Genomic DNA, 25,410 nt, shown 5'->3' with positions numbered 1-25,410 from the left:
CCCACACCCCCCATGCTGGGGGTGCAGGATGCAGCCTCGGGTACCCCCGCAGCGGGGAGGCAGGAGGGAGGCACAGAGGGAATCTAGGGCAGGAGGAGGAGCCGTGCTGCTGCCTGAGGAACACGGTGCCTGTTCCCTGCCAAGCAGGAGAGGCCCTGGGGTGGCAGGGAGCCGTGCCCATGGCCCCGTGACAGGGATGGAGCGGGAGCAGGCGGCACAAGCCGGACCAGTTGTCCCCACCCAGGGCACCGGGAGCTTCCTGCATCCAGCACACGGGGCAGGGTGGATGCCAACACAACTTTATTCAATAAATAATTACAGCATTAACAAGGGGAAGGTTTCACCCCGGGGGCTATAGCGGCTCCGCAGCCTCTTTGCTGACACTCTCCGGCTTCAAGCCCAGGTACCGCAGCAGGCTGTGATGCTCCTGGCACGCCATGGCCACGTCAGGGACAGCCACCAGGACCTGGGGATGGCAGCAGAGTTAGGGACAGTGGTGGAGCTGCAGTCATAGCAAGGGTGAGAGCAATGAGCAACCCTCACCTCCTTCATCTTCTCCTGCATCTCCTCATGGCTCCTCAGCACTTTCTGGATGCGATGGAGCCGCAGCTCCAGCCCTTGGACCTGTGGTGGGAGATGCCTGTCAGGAACCTGACCTAAAGCTGTTCAGGGAATAGGGGGACTAAACCCAGGGCTCCCCCAAACCTTATCTGAGAGCCGCTGGTTCTCATCCACCTTCTCCAGGAGCAGCAGCCGCAGTTTGCCCATCTGCAACAAGAGCAAAGCATCACTGTGGGGCAAGAGCCAAGGTGGGGGGGCCCTGTCCATGGGGTCCTGCAGGATGGGACATGACAGCAGACACCCCCCCACACCCCCCAGCCTCACCTCCTGCTGCTGCAGCACTCGCTCCCGCACATGAACAGTGTCCTCCTTGGGTCTCTGCTCCCTCATCTCCTCCCACAGCACCTTGGCCTCTGTCTCTGCACGCTGCAGCGAGCGCTTCAGCTGGAAAACCTCTTCCTTCAGACTCTATGAGGGAAAGGAGGTGCTGAGAGGGGGGTCCTGGAGCCTGCACCCCCGGGCATGCGGCCCAGAACAGCCCCCATCACGCACCGTGACTTCCCCACTCTTGTCGATGAGTTGCAGCATCTTCTCTTCCTGTCGTTTCACCACGTCCTGCAGCTCCTTCTCACTCTACAGAGGGGGAAGAAGCAGTGTCAGGGAGTTCCTGGCCCTGGGTGCCCTCAGTGCCCGAGGGGGGGGCAGGTTTTGTCCTGTTCAAGAAGGTCAGACGAGCCAGGAGCACCCATGGGGCACCTCCAGAGCCGGTCACCCAGATTCCTCCGTGTCCTAGATCAGCGCCTGTCCCAGTTTGGCTCTGCCCTGGCCTGAGTGCTGGCCCACTTCTGGCATCAGCTCACCTCGAGCTTGCCCCTCAGCGCCTTGTTCAGCTTGACGATGGTGGCAGCCTGGGCATCGATCTTCTCCTGGCTCTCCGTTGTCACCGCCTCCAAACGGAGCTGCAGGTTGGAGCTGGGAGAGGACAACACCAGTGCTCAGGGGATGGGGATCACAGCCGAGCACGGTGCCGGGTACCAACCCCCCTCCTGGGCATCCCACCAGCTGGAAAACCCAGGGCTGGGGCAAGAGCAGGTCCCCCAGGCAAGGCTGCTCATGGCCATTCCCTCAACATGAGCCCCACTGAGCTCACATCTCTGTCTGCAGCGCCTTGAACTCGCTCTGCTCCAGGTCCTGGATGCGGCAGCTCAGCATGGCAAGGTCGGACACCACGGACCTCAGCTGCTTCACGCTCTCCAGCAAACCATCCTCAGGCTCTGTGGGCAGGGCAGGGGCTCGTGAGAGAACATCAGGGGACACAGAGCCAAGCAGGAAGGCGTCCTGAGCATCCCCCATGCAGAGCCCAGGGCAGGGTGACAGCCCCGGTACCTATTGCCTTTGGTGTAGCAGCAGGTTTGTCCTTGGTAAATGCACTCCCAACTCCAGCAGCTTCATCAGCATCTGCAAGAGGAGAGGGCAGATGCTCTGTGCCTTGTGTGCTGCAGGGAGCACAACTTGAGCTCACATCCATCCCAGGGCGCTCAGAGGAGACCCTGGGTGCTTGCTGGAGCCACGACCTAACCCATAGCTTCTATAAGGGGAAATCCAGGCACTCCCAGGGAGGGCAGGAGGAAGGGATCCCCATCCCAGCCATGCAGTGGGTACCAGCTCACCTTCCCCACACACAGCTTTCAGGACGCTGCCCACAAAGGAGCTCGCTATGGCACGGTGTGGGGTCCGGACCATCGGTGTGCGGCAGGCGGGGGTCCGGACATGGTATGGGGTCTGCCAGCCTGGAGTACGTGGGACCGGGGTCCAGGCTCTGCTTTTCGATGGGGCAGCAGCATCAGCATCATCATCCTTCAGAAGGGAGGAAGAGCAGAGCAGAGCAGTGACATCTCTGCCATGGCAACAGGGGGCTCAAAGTGTGGGGTGTCTGCCTGCTCCTCAGGCCACCCCCAAGGCAAAGCTCCCACCTCCTCCTGCAGAGCAGCCCTGAGGCACTCGGCGAGCTCCTGCAGCCGCATCTTGCTCTCCACGATGTCCTTGGAGCACCAGGAGACTTTGTTCCTCTTAAGCTGCAAGTCGAGGAGCTCGGCCTTGGTGCTCTCCAGCTCCTTGCTGAGGGCAGCCCGCTCTTCCCTGCGGGATGGCACCAGCCTCAGTGGGGGCAGCGTTCCCCTTCCTCAGTGTGGGATGGGGACATTTCCCATGCCTGCCTCCCACCTAAAACCTCACGGATTTAGGTAGTTTTCCCCCCAGGATGGGGTGTACCAGCCTTTCCCACAGCCCTTTCCACCCACCTGAGCAACCACACCAGAGCCATGTCCCGCTTTGGATCCCCCACCCTCCAAAAGGGGCTCGATTCCCCCAAACCAGAAGGGGTTCCAGCAGTGCCCAGTACCGCAGGCGCTGGTGGGAATCCATCAGCTCCTCGTGCTGCTGGCTGCACTCCTGCAGCGTGTCCAGCGTGGACCTCAGCCTGGCCTCCACCTCCAGCAGCTGAGTGCGGGACATTTGGTTCTCCTGCTCCAGGAACTGCAAGAGGATGGGGGGGGACACAGCCATGGATGAGGGGTCCCATTGGCACACTCCCTCCTACTCCTCAGGGTGCTGTTTCCTATCAGGGGCAGCTTTACCCCTGAAGACCAGCAGGGACACAGGGCAGTTTGGGGGGACAACACCACATCTACATCCAGTGGGAAAACTATCCTGGAGAGCTTTCCTGGCAATCACTGCTGCAAGAGGAGCTGCTGCACTACGTGCAGGAAGCCAACCGCCCTCATCCCCCTGCTATGGAAGGACTAATCCTGCTCCTGGCCAGCCTCCAGCATTCCCATGAGGACATGATGGGAGCTGGCAGCGCGTGATGGCGTGGGCAGGGTCAGGCAGCTCCTACCTCCCGGCACTCGGTTGCCTCCCGCAGCTCCTGGCACAATCCATTGCGTTCCCGCTGCAGCGCTTCCCGCTCCCGCGCCAGCCTGCGGGCATGGGGTGGGATCAGGGATGGCAGGAGGTGGCTATGGGGCCACACACGCAGCCCCCAATGCCCTGCCCCGGGGCTCAGAACCCACCAGGCCATCTCCTCTTGCTGCTTCTCGTTCTCCTGCTGCAGCGCATCCCGCTCCTGCTGCCGTGCATCCCGCTCCTGCTCCAGGCTGGCCAGGCTGGTCATCAGGGAGCTGTGGTCTGCAAGGGCCAGAGCTCTCAGTGTAGGGGGGGGACACAGGGGCAGCTCCAGCCCCACATCATCACCCATACCTGCGCTGAGGCGCGAGTTGGCCACTGTCAACTGCTCCAGTTTAGCCACCGTGTCCTGCAGGGCCACCGAGGTCTCCTCCAGCTGGCGAGACGCCTGCAGAGACGCAGTGTGCTCTGGGCTTGCTTTGGGATGCTCTTCCCTATGGGGTACCCCCAAATCACCCCCTGCCTGGGGCCAGCCAGCACAAGGTAACACCCTACCTCCTGCTTGGCTTGGAGGGCTTCATCCGCTCGCTGCCTCATGGCATCCCGCTCCTCCAGGCAGCTCTGCAGCTTGCTGGGAACCCTTTCCAGCAGGGCCTGGCACCGGGACACCAGGGCCCTCGCCTGCTCCCGCTGCGAGAGGAGACAGTGATGGGTACGGGTGATGTCTGCTGCGTGTGCCAGGCTTCCCAAATCCATAGGGAAGGGGTCCAGCCCGGCCCCACAGGGTCTCACCTCCTGGGCGAGTGCTCTCTGCTCATCCCGCAGGCTCTGGAGAGAGGCATCCGCGAGGCCCTGGAACAGGAGGCGCTGCCTGCTCCAGGCACCCTGGGGAAGGGACAAGGACACCGGTGCTCAGGCTGAGCACACTCCCTCCCCACACACACACACTGTGCCCGGCTGAGACCCATGGCACGGCACGCATCCGACACACACCATGCCTTCCACGGCCGTCTTCAGCTCCCGATGCAGGTCCTGCTCCACTCCCCGCTGCCGCTGCAGAGCATCCGTCCTCCTCCGCAGCTCGAGGTAGAGGTTGCGGTAGATCTCCTCCTCCTAAGGGCACCATGGCAGAGCAGAGGGGACTTAGCACCAGCCCTGCTCCACTGCTTAGCCGTGACCCTCCCATCCTGCCCTCAACATGTGCCAGGGATGCTTCCCTGCACAAAGGGATCAAATCCAGCAAGCTCAGCGGGTTGAGCCAGGCGAGAGAACGCGGTGGGAGCAGTGCTGGGTGCTTTACTTCCACTCCACTGGGCTGTGAAGCCACGGTCCCACTGGCAGCACCAATGCTGCAGGGAGCAGGGTGCCATCGCCCCAGTGAGGACTCTTACCCCTTTGGGGTGGGTGACATCGGTCTGGGTGAGCACATCCCTCTGCTCAGCCGGCCCCACGCCAGGCAGGGTCCGCTGGTTCTCGTTCCAGCCCCGCAGCTGAAGCGACAGGGCCTCGATGATGATGAGGGTGCTCTCCAGCCGCCCCTCCAGCTCTGCCCGTGGCAGGGACTTCAGCTGCTCCCGGGGACAGCTGGGGACAGAGAGAGGGTTTGGGGCAGGGCCAGCCCACGAGTGCCATAGCACTGCCCCAGGGGGATGCTGGGCCCTACACTTACTGCCAGAGCAGGGAGTCTGTTTCGGCAGCGCTGTCCTTGGCACAGGGAGGGGGACCCGTGGATGTGTTGGTGCTGCTCTCCCTCAGGTCCCGCGGGGTCATGAAGGTGCCGGTGACTGTGGTGGGCACCGGGGTGACGCTGGTGCCAATGGCTGCAGCGGGCGCAGGGGTGACGCTGGTGCCAATGGTTGCAGTGGGCGCAGGGGTGACGCTGGTGCCAATGGCTGCAGTGGGCGCAGGGGTGACGCTGGTGCCAATGGCTGCAGTGGGCACAGGGGTGACGCTGGTGCCAATGGCTGCAGTGGGCACAGGGGTGACGCTGGTGCCAATGGTTGCAATAGGCACTGGGGTGATGTTGGTGCCAATGTCCCGCCGTGGCAGGGTTAAGCTGTGCCGCAGGGACTCCAGCAGGGATGAGGAGTTGAGGCTCTTCTCCAGCCACACTAATGGCAGCACCCAGGACACAGCACCCAAGGCCACCTCTGGTGAGGGGATGGGGGTAGCTGTTCCCTCCAGTGCAGCAGGCTCTGACCTGCCTGCCTCAATGGGAGGGGATGCAGGGGGTCCCTGCTCTTGTGGGGCAGGGGATGGGGACTTGGCTTCCTCAGGGGTGTCTTGGCAAGGCAGGGAACCAACACCCTCATCTGCAGATGGGGGCTCGGGGGCCACGGGGCTGCAGGAGAAGTCAGAGGGTGCCACTCGCCACCCATGGAAGGGACCTTCCTGTGGGGTGGAGGTGGTGCCGGGGGGGCCTGGGGTGCAGGAGTCTGAGCTGGTGCTGCCTGAGGACCCAGGGGTGCAGGGTGCTATTGTGGTGCTGTCTGGAGAGTTTGGGGTGCAAGGCACTGAGCTGATGATGCTGGGCTGGCCTGGAGTAGGACTGCTGAGGGGCTCCAGGATGCAGGGACCTGGGGTGGGACTGCTGGGGAGCTCCAGGACACAGGGATCTGGGGTGGGACTGCTGAGGGGCTCCAGGATGCAGGGACCTGGGGTGGGACTGCTGGGGAGCTCCAGGACACAGGGATCTGGGGTGGGACTGCTGAGGGGCTCCAGGATGCAGGGATCTGGGGTGGGACTGCTGGGGGGCTCCAGGACACAGGGATCTGGGGTGGGACTGCTGGGGGGCTCCAGGACACAGGGATCTGGGGTGGGACTGCTGGGGGGCTCCATGTTGCCGGGCCCCGGGATAGAGCTGTCCAGGGCTGCTTGCACCATGCTGCTGGGGGGCTCTGGGGTGGAGCTGCCAGGGAGCTCTGGGTTGGTCCAATTGGGGGCACTGGGCACCAGGGTGGGAGTCCTGGGAGGCTCCAAGACACTGGGACCCAGGGAGAGAGTCCCAGGGGCCTCCGGGATGGTGTTGCTGGGGGGCCCCGGGGTGCAAGGCAGTAGAGTGTTGCTGCGGGGGGGAGGCAGGACAGCACTTCTGGGGCATCCTAGAGCACAAGGCACGGGGGTGACACTGCTGCGGGGGCCACGGGTGCAGGGCACTGGGGTGGCACAGTCATGGTCCTAAAGGAGATGGGAAGGGGTGGTCAGGGTGGGCCCTCAGCACCCCAACCTCCCCATTGCCCTCACCCCAATGCATCCAACGATCCCGCTATTGCCCCCCCCCCCCCAACACCCCCTCCCGTTAACCGGTCCCATCCCGACCTTGAGCCGCAGCCGGTGGAGCAGCGGGGTGAGGCTGGTGCGCTCCGCGCCCGGCTGCAGCCGCAGCTCCTGCAGTGGGGTGCGCCGGGGCCGCTGCTGCGCCTGGGGAGGAGGGGACGGGGAGGGGAGCACCGGGGGTCACCGGCGGCACAACCCCCCCGTATGCACACACCGGGACACACCGGAGCGCTCCGGGCCCCACCGCCGCCCCCCACGGCAGCCCCGCACTGTCGGGGCCACCCCGTTGGGCTCCCCCCCTGCCCGCACTCACGGCGGGGGTCCTGGAGGCCCGCATGGCCCCGCTCCGGTCACTCCCGATCCCGGTCCTGGTCCCGGTCCCGCCGCCTCCCGCACGCCGCCGCCACCGCCCGTTTGAAACCCCACGCTGCGCTCTGATTGGCTGCTCAGCGCACGCGTCACTCCGCGGGGTGAGGCGGTTATGGGCGGGGCTTAAGGTGAGACCACGCCCCCTCCACGCCCTCCGCTCCCGCGCAGCGCCGAGCACCGGGACCCGTGGCGGGGAACGGGTCCGGTTCTTCCCCCCCCGCCCCATCCCCGGTGCTTCCCCCGGCCCTGCCCCGACCCAAGGCGGGGACCCAGCCCCGTGTCCCCGTCCCCTCCCCGCAGGACGCCCCCGCAGCGGTGCCCGCGGCTCTCGGGTTTATTGCTCCCGCGGGAGAGGTACAAGGGGGGGGTACGGGGGAGCCCGGCCCTGGACCGGGGTTCGGGGGGATGTCCCTGAGCGATGCCGGGGGGATTTTGGGGGGGCTCATCCAGGGCATGGCCGGCCCGGGGGTGCAGTCGAAGGGACTTGGAGATCGGAGTCGAAGTCATCGAAGGTGACGGGGTCTGGCGGGGGCTGCTCCGGGGGCTGCGGGGCCACGGCCACCGGCACCGGGTCCTTCTGCAGGAGGTCGGCGTCGAAGGCCACGCCGCGGAAGAAGGGGTGTCCCTGGAAGTGATGGAGGTAGCGCAGGCGCTGCAGGGGGTTGTGGCACAGCAGCTGGGGAGGGAGGAGGGCAGTTGAGCAGGGGGCACCCCCGGGATGGGGCCGTGGGGACCCCAAATCCCATGCGGGGCCGTTACCTCGGCCATCAGCCGGGCCAGCGCAGGGCTGAACGCGGGCGGGCTCTGGTAGCTGCTCCGCTTGACACGCTCCAGCATGGCCACATGGTCCCCTGCTGGTGCCACGGGGAACTGGGGGGGGGGCAGAAATGGATTTAGGGGCACCCCATGGAGCCCCATTATCCTCCCTACCCCATGGTCCTCACCTCCCCACTGGCCAGAGCGAAGAGCAGGACACCCAGGGACCACCAGTCGACTGCATGGCTGTAGGGTCCCCCACTCAGCACCTCTGGGGCTGTGGGGATGAGTAGATGAGTGCCTGGGGGGACTGTGCCCCCCATCGCAGCCCTCCCATTGCCCCCTTACCCATGTACTGCAGGGTGCCACAGATGGTGTGGGCTCGCTCGCCCCACTGCAGGTGCCGGGAGAGGCCGAAGTCAGTGAGCTTGAGGTGCCCTGTGGGGCGAGACACCACATAGGGGACCAAGGATGGGGCATCCCCATGGACAGGGTGTCCCCACGGATGCTGCATCCTCAAACCAGTGCCACCAGGCTCTTACCTCGCTCATCCAGGAGGATGTTCTCCATCTGAAATGAGACAGGCGCTGGGGTGGCTTCTCCATGCTGGGGGGTTCAGAGACCACCCCTCACCCCATCCCCAGACCCCCCAAACCCTCTGTCACCCACCTTCACGTCTCTGTGTATGATGCCCAGGTCGTGCAGGTACACTGGGGGGAAGATGGAGCCATCAGAGCCATGGGTCCCCTCCCACAGCACCCAGCAGGCCCATCCCTGCAGGTCCCCTCATCCATGGGGACCCATGGGTGCTGTCCCCAGCATGGTGAACACTCACCCAGCACCAGCACCAGCTCGGCAGCGAACAGGCGGACGGTGGCCTCGGTGAAGGACCCAGCCGCACGCCACAGCGCGTGCAGGTCCCCGGTGCTGCAGTAGGTGCACACTGTGGGGACGGGTGACACGGGCATGAGGGGCATGGGAAAGGGGGTGGCATGTGCACGGAGGGGGGGGGCAGGTGGGTCAATGGGGCTGCGCACCGAGGTGATGTGGCTACTATGGGCATGCGCCGTGGGGAGACAAGCCCTGGGGATAGAGGGTGGCACAAGCAGCAGGGCGATGTAGGCACCGGGATTAACATACTAAGGTGACACGGTATGTCATACTTAGTCATACTAAGACCATATAGGAGCATGCACGTACCAGGGCCACATACAATGGTGCCAAGGAGCACTGGGGACAGGCAAGCTCCAAGGTGGGGACCGAAGTGACATGCCCCCCCCCCTCCCCAGGGTCATACAGGCACCAGGAGCACAGAAGTGACACGGGCATGGAGGCGGCACAGCCATCGGGGCCACCAGGGCTGGGGCTCCTCCTTCAGCCCCGTGTACATCCCTGCCCCACTGCAGCTTGTCCCCATCTCCATCCCTGCAGGCTGGGAGCCATCAGCCGAGCGCCTGCATCCCCGGGGGGGCCGTGCGGGAGCTGGGAGGGGGGGGAGCATGTGCGTGTGCGGGGACACGTGTGCTGGCGGTGGGGACACGTGTGTGGGGCAGGCGGGGGGGCCGGGGGCAGATGGTCACTCACTGATGAAGAGGTGGCGCTGGCCCTGCCAGCTGTCCCCCAGCCCGTGGACAAAGGGGTGCCTGACCTGTCTCTGGGGACACAAAACAAAGAGGGTGAGCAGGGGGATGGGGGGCATGGGGACCCCGCTTCTGCCACCCTCCCAGTGGCCTCTGCCAGCCCCATGACCACCCCATGGGCTGGGGTTCCCCCTAACCTGGATGCTGACTTCTTCCTTGCACTGTTTGAGGGTGTCTCGGCGCAGCACCTCCACTTTAGGCACGACCTGGGGGGGGGGTGAAGGGGTGTCAGGGGGGGCTGAGGGCAGGCAGGGGTACACGTGGGTCCTGGGGGGCAGCACCCACCTTCACGGCGCAGACCTTCTCCCGCCCGCAGTCCAGCACCTTGAGGATGGTCCCAAAAGAGCCTTTAGCCACGAAGCCCAGGATCTGGGGGGGGGCGATCAGGGTCTGAGCACCCCATGGAGATGGGATCAGGGTGCTTGGGGTTGGAACAGGGTGTGGAGTCCTGTGTAGGGTGACACGGGGTGGTCCAGGGCACCCATGGCAGGTGATGGGGACACTTGGGGACCAGGAGGACCCGACATGGACCACAGTGGGATGCAGGGGACCCGGTGTGGGGCACATAGGGATGGGGGACAGGGACACAGTAGGGCACACGGGGACCCCATAACGGTGCAGAGGGACCCCGGTAAGACGCACAGGGGCTTCACACCGGGGCACGGGGACCTGGCGGGGGTAGAAGGGGACACGGGGGGGGGGGAAGCCGTTAAGATGTGAAGGGACGGGGCAAGGGCTTCCGAGGAGAGCCAGGGAGGCGATGCCGGGATGGCGGCACGGGGTGCACGGACGGCGCGGGAGGATGCTCGGGGCTTCGGGGAACCGGGGTAGGACGTGCAGGGGCTCCGGTAACGGGGTGCGAGGGGACCCGCCTGCCAGGACGAGACTCGCGGGTGCCCAGAGGGGACGGTCGGGGACCCAGATAGGATGCAGCGGGACCCCGGTAAGGGGATGGGAGCCCCGGGACTGCACCTTGAGCTGCTGCTGGCGGGCGGAGGGGCGCACCGGGAACTCCGGCAGGAAAAGCGAGACGAGCTGCGGCAGCGGCCACCCGGGCAGCGGCGGCTCCTCGGTGCTCCCCCGCGGGACCAGGGCGAGCCCCGATCCCGGTACCGGCCGGGCACGGCCCAACAGCGCCCGCACCCACGACCCCACAGCGCGGCCCTACGGAACCGGGGGGGGGGTCAGCGTCAGCGTGGGGGGGGGGGGAACACCGGGAACCGGGAGGGGGGGGACCCCGGGGGCCGCCGCACGCACCTGAGGGGGCCGCACCGGGACCGGGGCCGGGCCGGGGCCGCTGCTCGATGCTCCCATCGCGGCGCCGACCCGGGCCCGGGCCCCGGTAATCCGCGGCTTTACATAACCCCGGCGCCCCGCCTCGCTCCGCTCCGCCCCGCCCGGGTGTGACAACCCCCGGGGAAGCGGGGCTACCCCCTTGCACCCACCGGTGACTGCTCCCCCCCACCTCGGGGCGCTCCGCACCCTTCGGGCACCCCCTTGCACTTCCCCATCACCCACTCGTCCTCTCGTTGCATCCCCTGCTCCGGGGTACCCGGTGGGGTACCCACAGCGCCCAACACCGGGGGTGATGGGGATGCTGCGTGCCCCGAGGAAGGGCAGGGGCTGAGCTCCCGGCACCGCAGCGTGAACGGGGACACGAGGAAGGAGCCACCAAAGGGTTCCAAATTAAAAACTCTTTTATTTAAACTCTCTCCCGTTCCCCTTTCTCCCAGCCTGGAGCCATCCTGCTGCTTCCCCAGGCCCAGAACCCGCACAGCAGGGAGCACGGAAGCTCAAGGGGCACCACTGGCACCGGGCATGGAGGGGTGGTCTGCAACCCACATACCAGCCCCAGAGCACTCTGCGCCCCACAGCCCCATGCTGCTGCCCCAACAGCACTGCTGGGGGGCTGGATGTGGCTAATCCCCCCCCCTTTGGGCATCACCGAGCAGCAGGGCCACCCCTCACTGCCACAGGGGAGCATGGGGCACCCCGGTCCCTTCCCGGCCCGCCGGGTGCTGCCGTCATTTGCGCCTGCCGAAAATGGACTTCTTGCTGGGGTTCTTGTCCCCCACGCTCAGGCCGATGAGCAGCCGAGCCTTCTCGTACTCCTCCTGCTGCTGGATGGGCGCATCTGATTTGCTCTCCAGCTTCCCCCGGGCCTCTGCGCCCGCTGCCGGCTTCAGGCGTAGCTTCTCCTTGATCACCTGCCCCGGGAGTTAGGGGGCTCAGCATCCCATGGATGCACCCAAGCCCCCTTTGCATGGGTGAGAGCTGGAGCTGCTGAGCCAGGGAAGCTGCTTCCCACTCTAAGGAATGCATTGCCCACCATGGTGGGCATCCCGGGACCTCCGTGCAGCCTCCCTGGGAGCAGGAAGGATGCACAGCAAGACGGGACCCCACGTACCTGTGCCACCAAGGCTTTGCGGCTGTCCCTCTTCACCGCCATGGCAAAGTCCAGCCACGTCCACGTTTTGTTGTGGTACTCCAGGCACGGCAGCACCAGGTTCAGGTCGCCCCAGTCCACGCTGTTCTTCTCGCCCTGGGCGACCCACAGTGTGGGATGATGCCCCAGGTCTCCCCCCCCCAAGCTGGAGGGGCTGTGTCCCCTTCCCCAGCACCCCCCTTCCCACCGGCCCCACACCTTGTAGCTGACGCAGAGCGGCACCTGCGGGATCTTGATGTAGATGAAGGAGTTGTTCATGGCCGCGCGCTCCTTCATCTTGTCGATGTCATCCACGGGATGCTGGGGACAGAGCGGGAGCCGTGAGCAGAAGGGAAGGAGAGGGGACAGAGCCAGGAAGCAGCAGGGAAGGGGCAGCCGGGCACTAAGCCACAGCATTGCTTCATGGGGGAGAGGCAAGAGCTGCTCTGGTGCAGTGTGAGCAAAATAAGATGCTGCAGGGATCGCATCGCTTGGACGTCAAGGATGCAAACCCTCCAAATCCCCCCCCTTCCCCCAGAGGCAGCAGCAGGTACCTCGGGTGCTTTCCGGAATGATCTCCTGACCCCTGACGTCCGATTCAGTCCCTGAGCAACTCCTTTCCCTGGGCCCAGCGAGTCATCGGCCACAATGAGCTGCCGCGGCTTCACCACAGGGATCCCTGGGTCAAATGGGGTGGGAGATGGTGGCTGGTGAGGGTTATCCATCACCCAGACCCCGCCTCTGCTCTACCCGCCTGCAGGGATGACCACAAATCCCTGTGTTTTGACATCTGCCCCACCAGCAGACCACAAGTGCATGGAGCTGCTCAAGGACATTGCTCCGGTGCCATGAGTGGTCACCCTGAACCCCTTACCCGTTGTCACCAGCTTGGACTTATCTTCTTCATCCCCCACCTCCTCCTCCTCCACATTGCGGCCGGGGAAGAAGAAACCCATCATCCTGTGGAAGAACTGGTGGGTGAGCTGGATGGTGAGAGGTACCACATTCACCTGCGGGAGAGAGGCACATCACACCCTGCCCTTGCCCTGTGGGGACCTCAGCCACCTCCCAGCCCATCAATCCCCAGCACCTCGAAGTGCTCCTTGATGGAGATGCCTCCAACGGGTGGCCGGACCTTGCTGAAGATCCTCAGTGCCAGCTGCCGGCCGGACTGGCAGGGGCTCTGGGGACGCAGCACCACCTGCAGGGAACAGGGATGGGTGGCTGGGATGAGGACAGACCACCTCATCCCGTGCGTCCCCGGGGCTGCAGGGCTGGCTCCTTGCCTTGTACACAGCGTTGGGCAGGAGGTTGTTCATCGTGACCCAGCCCAGCTCCAGCAGATGCTCGGCTGTATCATCAGACTTGTTGACCTGCACGCATGGATCCATCAGCTCCGCGCACCCCCAAGCCCCACTTTGGGGGCTGTGGGTGCCACCAGCCCATCCCTACCTTGCTGTAGAGGAAGCGCTGGAGCTCCAGCTCGGCTATGCCCAGCTGCCCGTCCTCCTCGGTCAGGCGCCAGCGTGCCTGGGCGAAGTAGAACTCGGTCCGTCGCGCCACGCTCACGTCCTCCGGCTGCTTCCGCAGCTCCATCTTGTTGGCTCGCTGCAGCTGGAAGTCCTTGAAGCACCTGCAGCACACAGGGGAGCAACGGGATGTTGAAGCCACGGAATAAGGGGGGACACAGCACTGGGGAAAGCCAGGGACGGGCTTTACCTGATCAGTATGTTGAGCTCCTCGCTTTCCAGCTGCAGGTCAGCCTTCTCCTGGCTGAGCTGCTGCCGCAGCCGGTGGTTGAGGTCGAGCAGGCTCTCATTTTTGCTGTCATCCTGCAGGGACTGAAGGACACACGGCCCTCAGCACCCCCTGCCCCGCAGCAGGCAGCCAGGCCCTGTCTGGAGATGGGGCTCACCTTCATGTTGGAGTACATCTGCTTCTCCAGCTGCCGGATCTGGGCCACGTGCTGCCTCACAGCCTCCTGGAGGTGCAGGATGCTGCTGCACTGCTCCTCGGGGTTGCTGGAGATCTCCAGCTGGAAGCGCACCCGCTGCTTCTTCTCGCTGTGCTCCTGGATACGGGGACAGGGGAAGGTTAGCGTTGCCCTGGGTGCTGTGGGTGACGCAGTGACCTGAAGCCTCGTGTGGGTACCTTGCGTTTGGGCTCCACGTGCAGCAGGAGGTTGTTGACGATGTCAAGGATCATGGCATACTGTGCGGGGTTGGTGGAGATCTCCAGGTCGTGGTGGATCAGCGTGAACGTATCCACAGCTCCTGCAGGGACACACAGAGGAGCCTCAGCATGGCCAGAAACGGGATGCACGTGGGGGCCAGCCAGGGATGGAGACAGACAGGGAATAAACCAAGGTGGTTACGCAGGCGCAGCATGGCCAGCATCATCTGGTGCACTGCCATGTGGCTGGGACCCCTCTTGTGTGCACCCCTCTGATCTCAGCGGGGCAAAGACAGACCATGCCTGGACTTAGCTGGCACTTGTGGGTCTGCCCCCCCCAAGACACACTGCCTGCAGGTACCCACCCTCCTGCTTCTTCAGCAGATCCTCCTTCTCCTGGTTGGCGGAGGTCTCGGGGGGCTTTATCTGCGTGGCCAGCTCGGGGTCGATGTCATGGCTGTAACTGATGTAGTACATGCGGCAGCTGCAGTGGGAGATGATCCTCTGTACCTGTTGGGTCTGCTGGGCTTCCGAGGGCTGGTTCCAGTCTGGGGACAGGCAGAGGGACCACAGTCAGAGCACCAGGTCCTGCCACATTGGGGCTCAGGGCTTCACCCAGCTCCTGGAACCATGCGGTGGCAGGCCAGCCCTCAGCTTCACCAGCCCTGGGGTCCCACAGGAGCAGGATGGGCACAGACACAGCAGCCACGCTGTGGGCAGTACCTGTGGTGGTGCTGACCATGCCCCCCACCGCCTGCCCACTCTCCATCAGCTCCTGCACCGAGTCCAGGCTCCGCTGCCGATGCTCCACAATGTTTTTCACCTAGGAAGGCATGGAAGCACCATTGGCTGTCCCTGCCCTGGCCAGTGCTGCCTGCTCCCTATGCATCCAACTCACCTCCAGCCAGAGCTGCCCAGGCTCCCTCTCAGTGGGGCCGCTCTCCGTCGTGGCGAAGTACTGCATGCCATCCAGCAAGCAGGTCCAAGATGTCTTCTGCTTCAGCGTGTCCCCATACCAGGCAGGGTGGTGCTGGCACTGCAGTAGCTGGGCTTTGGCAGCAGACACGATCACGCAGCCCTCGGTCTCCGCGCCGCGCAGCACCATCTGCAAGGGGAAGGTCAGATGAGCCCTTGTGGGGCAGGGACAGCCCCTCTCCCAGGCAGGCCATGGGGCAGGACAGGTACCTGGCAGTTGACCAGCTCGATGAGGCAGTTTCTGTTGTAGATGTCATCGGTTTGGCAGGCAGCGATGCCACAAAGCTGCTCGCTAGCCCCCGACTCCTCCTCTGTGAAGACCACAAACTTATCTGTCTCCTCAATGAGCTTCTGCAGCATGTAGGCCCCTGGGGAAGGAGGAAGGCTCAGTGCAAGGCTGTGTGGTATGACGGGGAGAAGGCAGGCATGGCTTTGGGCTATCATGCACGCTGCCGGTGATGGGTTTCTCCCCCTTGCCGTGCTCACCCCCTGAGGAGGCTCTCTCAGGACGGCCACTGGTGATGGGAACGGTCACTCTGGCAGGGATGGAGTGAGCAGAGAGCGAGCCCCTCTTCAGCTTCTTGGCTTGGAGCTGCGTGTCGATCTTGAGCCCCTTCAGCACCTCGGTGGAGAGGTTGCGCTTGAGCACAGCCGCCTTCTTGTAGCCGTCGTAGAGGCCGAAGGCGATGTCCCGGTTCATGGTGGTCCAGGACGCCCGCAGGTCCACCAAGTGCAGCTGATGCGTGTGGAAACCATCGTCCCCATCCCGCAGGGGCAGCTCCTGCACACAGAGGCTCAGAGCTTCAGGGAGGCGAAGCCACCCCCAGGCCCAGGCCCACGGGACTCGCGCACAGGGGCTGGGAGCCCTGCCATGCTCTGCGTGGGGACCACTCCACAGCCCTCACCAGGGATGCTGTGGCTGGAATAGGGCATCCCTTTGGCCAGGCACTCAGATCAGAGGTCTACCTCCTCTCCAGCCAAATCCCTTCCCCATTGCACTCAAAGACCACCTTGTCCCAGGGGGATGCCATTGGGCCGTGCCCTATGCGTGTGCAGCGGTACCTCCTCTGCTGTGCGGTTGCTGTGCCGCTGGTAGGCGAGGGAGGACAGGCTCAGCAGATGGGTTTTCTTCACCAGGGTGTCGAGCCGGTGGTCAGCGTTCTCATCACAGGTGGAGGCCATGAGGTGCACGGTGACCTGGCTCAGGTCGCTCACCATCTGCGTGATGCTCCACTCTGAAACGAGGCGTCGCATCACCGTGCCGGCTGGGGGGACGGGGACAGGGGTCTGCCAGGACCCTGTCCTGCTTGAAAGTGCTGCCACTCACCTTGTGGGATGAGTCGTTGCGTGGCCCGAGTGAAGATGTGCCCCTGGCAGCATTCCACTTGGATTCCCCGTTGCTGGGCAAAGGAAGCCCAGTAATGAACCTGCAAGGGAGCAAATACAGGCACTGAGAACTGAGCGCCGGCAAAGCGGGTCGGTAGCACCAGATCCCCATGCCCAGGACTTGCCTGCAGCCGGGGGAAGAGCGCAGTGTAAGACAACTGCTTGTAATGCTGCCCCAGCTTCTTCTTACTGGGTTTCATGTTGTTGAAGAGCTTCCCGCGGCAGATGGGCCTCGTCACGCTGGTCCACGTGGCCCAGAAGTTCTGCATCCAGCGCAGGGTGCTGCTGTAGAGCAGGATCCGGGGCTGGGAATGCTCTGAGGATACACCCACCGTCAACCAGCGCCATGGGGCAGGGATACAGCAGCTCCCATCCCAGGACTGCTAAAACTTAAAGGATCCCCGGGGTGCCGTCACCCACCCTCACTGGGCCGCGTCAGGTCCATGCGGATGGAGAGGTTGAGGTTCTCGGAGCGGAAGGCACGGTAGGAATCGTACTGCTGCCCCGCCGGCACCTCGGGCAGGAACTCGGGGGAGCGCAGCACCACGCCGTGGTGGTCATGGGGGTTCCCGTGGCACAGCCACTGCAGGTCCAGCGTCATGCACAGGTCAGGCAGGTGCAGGAAGCAGCAGTCGTCATACCTGAGGGGGAAAAGAGACCCCATTCCCATTGCCACCCTGGTGGCAGCCCCTGCACTCCCGGTCCCACACTCACTTGGAAGCTGTCCGCACATTGATGTCCAAATTGCCCTTGAAGACAAACTGCCCGGGCTTCCAGTGGAAGGAGAGGTGGCTCCACTCCCAGTGCATGTTCTCTGTGGTGTTGTAGGGGTCCTGCAAGGACAAGCATGGGGAGAAGCAGATGTGAGCTGATGCCACGTCGTGTTCTGCTCCCTACCTGGGCAGCACCCACCTCGGTGGCCAACTGATGTAGGTTGGCCTGTTCAACATCCATGTGCCAGTCCCCGTGCAAGAGAAGGCGGCTCTTGTCCCACCAGGGCAATGGGGCGCTGGGGTCCTCTGAGGGCTTGGTGAGGAGATCCACACACTGGCTGATGAGGGTCCAGGCTGGGTCCCAGCAGGGCCCCCACACGATGGTGAACTGGGAGATCTCAGCTGAGGACGCACAGAGGTTGGCTCAGCCCTTTGCATGTCCCACACAACCCTGCCTCAGAGCAACCCCGTCCCTCCAGCTCTTACAATGGAAGTCGTGGTAGAACTTCAGGGGGTGCATGTTCCTCTCCACCGTGGCATCCCCCCAGGGCAGCCCCAGCTTGAGGAGCTGGCGGCGCCGGGAGCAGGCCTGGCCGCTCTGCTCGGCTCCGATGAGCCGCCCCGAGAGCTGCCAGTTCCGGATCTCAAAGAGGTACCGGGGGTAATCACGGATCCGCACTGTGGGGATAGGAAGGGCTGAGATGGGGCAGCAAAGGGACACTGCCCTCGTGCCCCACTCTGAGCCAAGACGGAGGCGCTGTCCTGTCACACCTCTGCTCCCTTCCCACTTCCATGAACCTCCAAAGCTCATCTCCCCTTGCTTGGCCACACGTTCCATGGTGTCAGGGCCTGCGAGCCCAGGCCACGCATCCACCACGCCGTCCTCTAAGAGCAACCCTTACACAAAGCAACTCACCGAAGAAGCTACCAGCTCTGCCCTTCACCATGCGGCACCACTGCGTGACCATCTCCAGACCCTCGGTGGGAAACGGGCTCACGCCATCAACGTCCCTCATCTGCTCCAACACACGCTCCGTGCCATGGAAGGACTCATCGGCCATGGCCACCAGCTCCAGATGGGCCATGCTCCAGGTGAGGAGGGCTCTCCTCATGGGCGTGTTGGCATAGAGGCGCCGCGAGCGCTGGATGTAGATCTCAATGTTCTTCTTCTCCAGCGAGGCGTAGAGCTCCTCGATCTTGCGCGCGGGCAGCAGCTCCCCGTGCTGCTTGCGCAGCGCCGCCACCTTCGCATCCAAGAGCTGCAGGCGCTTGGCGCTCTCCTTGCTCTCGTCCTTCATCAGCTCGTAGTTGTCTCGCAGCTTGACCTCGAACACGTCGTCGAGGAAGACCCAGGAGAAGTGCGTCACCTTGAGCAGCAGGTCCGGGGGCAGCGCCGGGACGCCGGGGCGCCCGCGCCGGTGCAGACCTTTGAGCCACTTCTGCACCCCTACCGCAGCGTCCAGCGTGCGGGAGAAGTCGTACTGGTACGGGAACTCGATGCTCACGCTGGCGAAGGAGAAGGCCCAGCCGCGGTTGCGGAGGGTGCGCAGGGTGGGGAAGGCGCAGCGGTGCAAGACGACCTCCTCCAGCTCCGGCAGCAGCTTCACCTCCACCTCCTTGAAGCTGAAGATGCTGTGCCCGTCAAAGCCGGCGGCCAGCTCGGGGCAGTAGCCGTGCAGGGCACCGCCGTGCCAGCTCACGGAGGTCCGCTCGGCAGCCAGGCTGATGTAGTTGGCCTCGGAGACGAAGGCTGTGAGTTTGGCAGAGCTCAGCTCCAGGGACAGGGACAGGAGTCTTTTCGGGGGGCTGCCATCCGGCTGGAGGGGTGTCTCAGGAGGGGCGGTGGGGTGGGATGCTGCGCTCTCCGGGGGTAAGGAGGGAGATGGCCCATGGCCGAGGGCGCTCCGCAAGGCTTCGTGGCACTGCAGGGTGGCCAGGGTGTGATGGTACAAGTGCATGTGGTCGGGTGGGCTCCACAGCACTGCCAGCCCCTCGCCGCACTGCACCTACACCAGAGAGAGCAAGCAAGTTGCTGCCAGGTCCAGCACAGTCCCGTTGCCCCTCTCCAGAGCCTTTCGGTGCCAGCCAACCTTCCTCCTGGTCCATCCACCCCAGTCCAACAAGGACAAGCTAAAGCAGAGACCCAGTGCCCAAACCAACCTCCAGGGAGCGGATGCTGCTGTGGTAGGTGACAGAGAGCATGGAGAGGTTGGCCACTGGGTTGGGGATGGCAGGAGCTTTGCAGCATGGCTGCATCTTCTCCATGATGCTCTTCACCAAGGCCAGCACCATGCCCTGGACGCTGACTGTGCAGCTCTCAGCATTCCCCAGGACAGTCAGCGTGTCCAGCCGCAGCTCCAGGGCCCCTAGAGAGGTGGCACATCAATGCTGGAGGCACGGAGGAGGCACGCCACGACGTGCCAGGTTCCTCTGACAGCCATCTGGGATCAGCCTGGATGCTACTTACCCACTAGGGCTGAGAGTGTGAAAAGATTCACATCCTCCACCTTCAGATCCACCTTCCAGAGCAGCCCCCAGGGCTCGCTGGAGGTAGAAGGTGGCTGCTTGGCAAGCTCAGCTCCACCAGGCCGTGGGCAGAACAAGGGCAGGACCCTGGCCAGGCACTCGGTGCATGTGTCTGACAACTCCACCTGCAGTCCCCGGATGGTGCAGTCCAGGAAGAGGGTGTCTGACTGGGCGCTGGACATGCCCAGGGGCTGGTTGTAGCTGCCCTGCATGGTAAAACAGGATCATGGAATCGCAGAATGGTTTGGGTTGGAAGGGACCTTAAAGCTCATCCAGCTCCAACCCCTGCCACGGGCAGGGACACCTTCCACCAGAGCAGCTTGCTCCAAGCCCCTGTGTCCAACCTGGCCTTGAACACTGCCAGGGATGGGGCATTTACCACAGGGATGGAGCATTTACCACTTCTTTGCGCAGCCTGTTCCAGTGCTCCACCACCCTCACAGCAAAGAACTTCTTATCTCCAACCTGACCTTCCCCTGTTTCAGTTTGAACCCATCACCCCTTGTTCTATCACTACAGTCCCTGATGAAGAGTCCCTCTCTGGTATCCTTGAGGCTTGCCCCTCACCTGCAGGTTGAGGGAGTCGAGGATGAGGGCTTCTCCCCACACGTGCATGTTAGGAGGGTGTGGGGCACGCTGGATGTGCGAGTCGTTGCCCACACGCCAGCAGAGGTGGTCCACGGCCAGCACCGCTCGCTGGTGCACGCTCTGCGGCCAGAGGTGCTGGTAGTCTGCAGGCAGAGAGCAGGGGATGAGAGCAGGCAGGGCTCAAACACGGGCAACCCAGACGCAGCCAGGCAGGGCTCCACAGCCCCTGGCCCTCCCCATTCCCACCACTGACCCCCAAGAAGAGCCCAGCAGCCACCCTGGTGCCAATACCTGCAGAGATGGAGTTGAAGCCCAAGGCGAAGGGTGGTGTGTCCCCCAGCTGCACTGACACATTGACATTGGACAGCAAGGCACACAAGATGATGGGCGCTATGATCTGGGGATAGCTCCTGCGTGGGACAAGCAGGTATGGGCTGTTATTGGGGTGCTGCCTGGCAGGGAGCAGGCTCACAGGTACCCCCCCCAACCATCTGCCACTCTCTGTACCACTCTCCCCATCCCACAGGCCGTGCAGAGGGCAGAGAAGACGCTGGGTGCCTGGGCCCCCTGCCAGAGCATGGCAAGGCAAGAGGAAACAAGCTGCGACAGCAGCAGCTGCGCAGAGGCCAAGTTTACCTTCCCTTGTGCCCTTGGCTGGGGACAGGCACTGCCTGGCACCAGTATTCCTGTGCCAACAGGCCCAGCCAGAGGGAAAACTCTTGGTGGCGGTAGTGGATGATGCAGGTGTTGAGCAGCACAGCAGCCGAGAGGTCAATGGCTGTGACCTAGAGCAGGGAAGGGGCCAGGTGGCAAAACCACTCATGCCAGGAGCTGGACCAGCCACCCCAAAGGACGTGCTCAGCCACCACTCACCTGCACGCTGGTCTTCAGGGAGTTGAGGTACACGATGCGCTGGCGGCTCTGGGACAGGAGAAGGCCACCTGGGGACAAAGAGGAACAGAAGTGAGGGGTGGAAAAGGGCAGTGATGGCAGCAGTGTCCTAAAAGCATCCTTCTTAGCTACTTGCCCTCCACCTGGAGGTCTACACTCATTTGGTCCAGGTCTGAGGTGGGTGTGAAGTTGCGCAGGGGAATCTGCTCCTCTTCACGCTGATATAGGAACTGCAGCAGCTTCAAGCTCCAGGTGAGGTGCCTGTAAGAAGCAGGGAGCCACTGCCAGAAGGGAACTGCACTGTCACATCTTCCATCTCCCCAGCTCTCATCCCCAGCTGACTGGCACAAAGACATCAGCCAGCACCCAGCTGCAGCCAAGCCCAGCGCTCTCATCCCATCAGCAGAGGATCCCATCACACTGTCCTACTGGAGAACCAGCTCACGTGCCTTCCTCCTTCCCCAAGAGCCCAGCCCCAGGCCAAGCTCAGTCCCTTCTACTGGCTCTAAGACTGGGTATCTGTGGTCTAGCAGAGCAGGGGATGAGCAGTTGTCTCCAAATCCATGTCCCCAGCACCAGCACAGCTTCTCCCTGCCTCCTCACCTCTTCTGGCTGTTCATTGACAGCACCGTGCTGGTGTTCTCCAGCTTCACCTCCGCCCTCCTGGGGATGAGCTGCAGCGTGCCCCTGCTCAGCAGAGACAGGGACTTCAGGGGCTCCTCTGGGCCTGGAGAGGGACACATGGAGTCACAGGGAGGCTCGTGCCCAAATCCCCACACGACGGCACAGCCAAATCCCTGTGGCTCCAGTGCAAGTACGGGTGTTGCCATCCCCTGCCCACGTCCCTGTGCCCATCCCTGACCTGTGCCGGGCTGTTCCCCTGCAGTGCTGTGCTGGGGGCTGGCAGTGATGCGGTGCAGCAGCGGGCTGCAGAAGAGCCCTTCGTGCAGCTCTGCCTGCAGGGTCCGGACATGCAGCCGGACCCCCACCAGCCGCCGCTTGCTGCTTATCTCCAGTGAGAGGGAGAGCGCCAGGGTCAGCTCGACCAGGCAGGTGTCATCCTGTAACAGGATACAAACAAGGAATCACAGTCAATAGCCTGGAAAAGGCCTTTAAGATCACTGAGTCCAACAGTTACCTGTTGCCAAACCCATCACTAAACCATGGCAAAGGAGTCACCCAGCTCCCAGCTGGTGGATGCTGAAGGTGAAGTGCTGGACACAGCACGGACCCCAGAGCCTTGCAGCATCACCCAGCCTCAGGGATACACTGGAGCAGGTCCTGAGTGTCCCCCAGAGCTCAGGTTGTAAGGGTTGGGTTTCTTCCTTCCCCAGCACTCACCAGCTGGCTGCTGCACAGGACTTTGCTGTTCATCTTCATCAGGCTCACCTCGCAGGTCAGGCTGGGGAGAGCAGAGAACAGATGGAGATGTGGAACATGCTGCTTCCAAACCAACCCCCTGCCTTCTCTTTCATAGAATGATTATGGTTGGAAAGGACTTTAAGATCATCCAGTTCCAACCCCCCTGCCATGGGCAGGCATGCCCCACACTAAACCATGCTACCCAAGGCTCTCACCACCCTCACAGTAAAGAGCTTCTTCCTCGTATCTAACCTGAACTCCCCCTGTTTAAGTTTAAACCCATTACCCCTCATTCTAAACCCTCTGTCCTTGTTTTCCCTGTGTGACACGGGGAAGCCAAGTCCCTGCTTCAAGTCCTCCCAAAAGCAGAGCTTAACTCCATGCACACTGCAGCAACTCAGAACTTGGAGAACACACAACCTGAGCTTCCCAGGAAGGGAAAAGGGACCCAGCCAGCTTTGGGCGGGGGGGGGGGTTAATGTGTCACAGCACAGGTGACATGGGATGCTGCTGAGTGGGACAGGAAGAGGTGAGACGCCACACTGGGATTGGAGGGCACCAGGGGCAGGCTGGGGATGCAGAGCAGGGTGCGAGGACAGCATTACCTCTTCCCATCACCAGTCAGGAGGAGACGTGTCTTGCTGGCCTGGATGTGCCAGAGAGACTCTGAGGTGGCCAAGTGCAGAACCATGATGTTGATGGAGTCCATGTGGATGGAAAAGAGCTGGCGGGGGAAGATGCTACCATGAGGGGTGTACGACAGCAACGCAGCCCATCACACAGAGCCAGTGCCTCACCTGGCTTAGGAGCCTCAGCAGGGAGGGTTTAAGTGTCACGTTTGCTCTGCTTTCGCTTCCTTCAGCTTCTCTGGGAGCCTCTGGGATGTGTGGCTGGAACCCAGAGCCCTTCTGGAGATCCGTGCGGATTCGCACCTCGCCAAAACATAGCTCAAAGTAGCGCCTATGGAAGAACAGCACTGGAGTTTGCACACCCAGCCCCACATCTGGGGGTGCTCCCACCCTGGGGACATGCAGGAGCAGCACAAGGGCACCCACAAGACATTGCCACCTCAAAGAAGGGGATTCACTCACACACTGAGCAGACCACAGGGACTGCAAGGAGGGGTAATGGCAGCAGGACATGAGACAGACCCTCAAGAGAGGAAGGAGGGAGCTGGGGCAGGGATACATACGGCAGCTCCCGGCTCAGTTTACTGGAGATCCAGATGTGGTCAATCTCCTGCAAGGATGCACAGGTGGGTCAGAGAAGAAACAACCCGGCTGTGCCTTGTGATGCTCATCCTGCTGTTCCCACTCTGCTCCCAACCCCTGGCATCACCCAGGGAGCAGCCAAACCCCAAGTTTGGCTATGGAAAGAAGGGCCTGGCACCAACTATGGCGCAGGGATTCGCTGCCAGCCTGGAAGTGACCCCATCCACCCTGCCTGCCCTCACCCCCCCTTGCCGGGTACCCACCACCGTCTGCTGCTCCCGCTGGAACTTGAGGCTGATGTTCCGGGCCCAAAAGAAGCCGAAGGAGCCGATCTTGAGCTCTGCATGAAGCTTCTGCCGGCACCAGGTCACAGCCAGGCGACAGGCCAGCCATCTGTGGGGATGGGGGGGGCCCAGGGTCAGCTCCCACTGAGGACGGGGACCCCCTTTGTCCTTCAAGCTCCACTCCAGCACCCACCAAGCAGGTCCTGCCTCCATGACGGCTCCAAGCTGGAGCAGAGACCCTGCAGGGTCACCCCGCACAAGCCCTAACATCCCTCCCCTTGGATTGAGGGGCCCATTTCACACCCCATAACCATGCTTCTGGGCTACCCTGCACTACTGCAAGCCCCTAACACCCTCCCACCCAGCCCTAGGACCCCTCAAACCCTTGCAAGCCACCCCCGACTCCTGACACCCCTCTTTATCACCCTTAACCCCTCGTTACTCCCCTTCCCCATACCCCCAACACTTCACCCTCAGCCCCATGGGCCCCCTCCACCCCTGTCACTCCAAAACCCCACACCCCAGCGCCATCCCCATGGGCCTTTACAATCTCCCCCCCCACAAGCAGACCCCCCCCCCCCCGATACCCCACTCCCACCTTGGTTTTTATGACCTCCATCACCCCTACAAGCCCCCGCGGACCCCAACCCCCCCCAAAATCCCACTGCCACCCCTATGCACCCCCCCCCAAGCAGATCCCCCCCTATACCCCTGTCACCCCCCTCCCCGACCCTTACGCACCCCTTTACACCCCTATATCAGCTGCAACCCCCCCATAACCCCTCGGGGCCCCCCAACCCCGCGGGTCCCCCTGCCCTGACCGCGCCAGCAGCCCGGCGAGCAGCGCGGCGATGAGGAGCCCGAGCAGCGCTGCGGGCAGCGGCATAGACTGGACCCGGAGCCCGGGATCCGGCCCCACTGCGGCCCCGGCCCGGCCCCACCGCCCGTGGGGCCGCGCACCGGGAGTGACGGTTGGAAGGGGCGGAGCCCGACGGCACTTCCCGGCAGGAACAGCGCCCCCGCCTGGGCTGGCGGGGGGATCGCGCCCCGCTGGGTCCGGCGCTCACCGTATAAACAGGCACAAAGTGCGCGGATTCGGGTCTTTTATGGCCGCAGGGTAACGGGGTTTGGGGTACAGAGCGGGGGGGAACGGGGCACCGGGTGGTGCTTGTTCGGTGGGAGCTATGAGGGGGGCACTGGGGAGTCTGATCCTGCTCAGGGTTGGGTCTGGATGTTGGGATCTGCTTCTTACTGCATTCGGGACGTAGGGAGCTGGTTTGTGCTGGACGTGAGATGTGCGGAGCTGGTTCGTGACGGGGGTTGGATGCTGGGCTCAGCTTTGGGTCAGGGCTGGATGTTGGGATTTGGTTT

General features: G+C 63.5%; 3 protein-coding genes across 4 annotated transcripts; all 3 read right to left on the bottom strand.

Moving 5' to 3' along the window:
• Window positions 1-283: 283 nt before the first annotated feature.
• Window positions 284-7,123, bottom strand: SPAG5 (sperm associated antigen 5). The gene is made up of 21 exons (XM_062629883.1): window positions 7,055-7,123; window positions 6,784-6,885; window positions 5,135-6,642; window positions 4,857-5,049; window positions 4,459-4,578; window positions 4,258-4,350; window positions 4,021-4,155; window positions 3,820-3,913; window positions 3,633-3,747; window positions 3,458-3,539; window positions 2,963-3,096; window positions 2,535-2,700; window positions 2,232-2,418; window positions 1,948-2,019; window positions 1,712-1,835; window positions 1,422-1,533; window positions 1,114-1,194; window positions 886-1,029; window positions 706-768; window positions 544-624; window positions 284-466 (listed from the first exon to the last, which is right to left on the bottom strand). Exons 1-21 carry the CDS (start codon window positions 7,076-7,078, stop codon window positions 353-355), a joined length of 3,744 nt encoding a protein of 1,247 aa, XP_062485867.1. The 5' UTR covers window positions 7,079-7,123; the 3' UTR covers window positions 284-352.
• Window positions 7,124-7,408: 285 nt separating this feature from the next.
• On the bottom strand, window positions 7,409-10,891 carry RSKR (ribosomal protein S6 kinase related). Its single transcript, XM_062629881.1, has 12 exons — window positions 10,764-10,891; window positions 10,479-10,670; window positions 9,792-9,875; window positions 9,644-9,712; window positions 9,451-9,520; window positions 8,702-8,809; window positions 8,536-8,576; window positions 8,409-8,436; window positions 8,215-8,304; window positions 8,055-8,143; window positions 7,870-7,980; window positions 7,409-7,786 (listed from the first exon to the last, which is right to left on the bottom strand). The coding sequence occupies exons 1-12, from the start codon at window positions 10,818-10,820 to the stop codon at window positions 7,553-7,555; spliced, it is 1,173 nt and encodes a 390-aa protein (XP_062485865.1). The 5' UTR covers window positions 10,821-10,891; the 3' UTR covers window positions 7,409-7,552.
• A 511-nt stretch (window positions 10,892-11,402) lies between these two features.
• Window positions 11,403-25,012, bottom strand: BLTP2 (bridge-like lipid transfer protein family member 2). 2 transcript variants are annotated; one of them, XM_062629880.1, is made up of 39 exons: window positions 24,861-25,012; window positions 24,019-24,148; window positions 23,737-23,783; window positions 23,342-23,504; window positions 23,150-23,268; window positions 22,524-22,584; window positions 22,045-22,243; window positions 21,786-21,909; window positions 21,319-21,443; window positions 21,165-21,232; window positions 20,928-21,076; window positions 20,583-20,701; window positions 20,271-20,434; window positions 19,645-19,909; window positions 19,338-19,543; window positions 18,094-19,183; window positions 17,664-17,855; window positions 17,377-17,579; window positions 17,179-17,297; window positions 16,885-17,105; window positions 16,590-16,780; window positions 16,406-16,505; window positions 16,141-16,343; window positions 15,565-15,859; window positions 15,289-15,446; window positions 15,002-15,208; window positions 14,827-14,926; window positions 14,469-14,651; window positions 14,083-14,204; window positions 13,847-14,002; window positions 13,651-13,772; window positions 13,384-13,564; window positions 13,218-13,304; window positions 13,022-13,132; window positions 12,806-12,941; window positions 12,486-12,610; window positions 12,151-12,252; window positions 11,914-12,048; window positions 11,403-11,713 (listed from the first exon to the last, which is right to left on the bottom strand). In XM_062629880.1, the coding sequence occupies exons 1-39, from the start codon at window positions 24,923-24,925 to the stop codon at window positions 11,531-11,533; spliced, it is 6,726 nt and encodes a 2,241-aa protein (XP_062485864.1). In that variant the 5' UTR covers window positions 24,926-25,012; the 3' UTR covers window positions 11,403-11,530. The 2 variants fall into 2 exon arrangements, with proteins under 2 accessions (XP_062485864.1, XP_062485863.1); XM_062629879.1 differs by lacking the exons at window positions 21,319-21,443; window positions 21,786-21,909; window positions 22,045-22,243; ... (4 more) ...; window positions 24,019-24,148; window positions 24,861-25,012 and having other exon boundaries at window positions 16,891-17,105; window positions 21,165-21,274.
• Between the last annotated feature and the right edge of the window lie 398 nt (window positions 25,013-25,410).

This window comes from Pezoporus occidentalis, unplaced genomic scaffold, assembly GCF_034315485.1.
Source record: "Pezoporus occidentalis ecotype Australia unplaced genomic scaffold, CSIRO_AGI_Poc_V1 ctg343, whole genome shotgun sequence".
NCBI lineage: Eukaryota > Metazoa > Chordata > Aves > Psittaciformes > Psittacidae > Pezoporus > Pezoporus occidentalis.
Note: the sequence above shows the minus strand (reverse complement) of the source record. Positions and strands in the feature narration are given on the sequence as shown.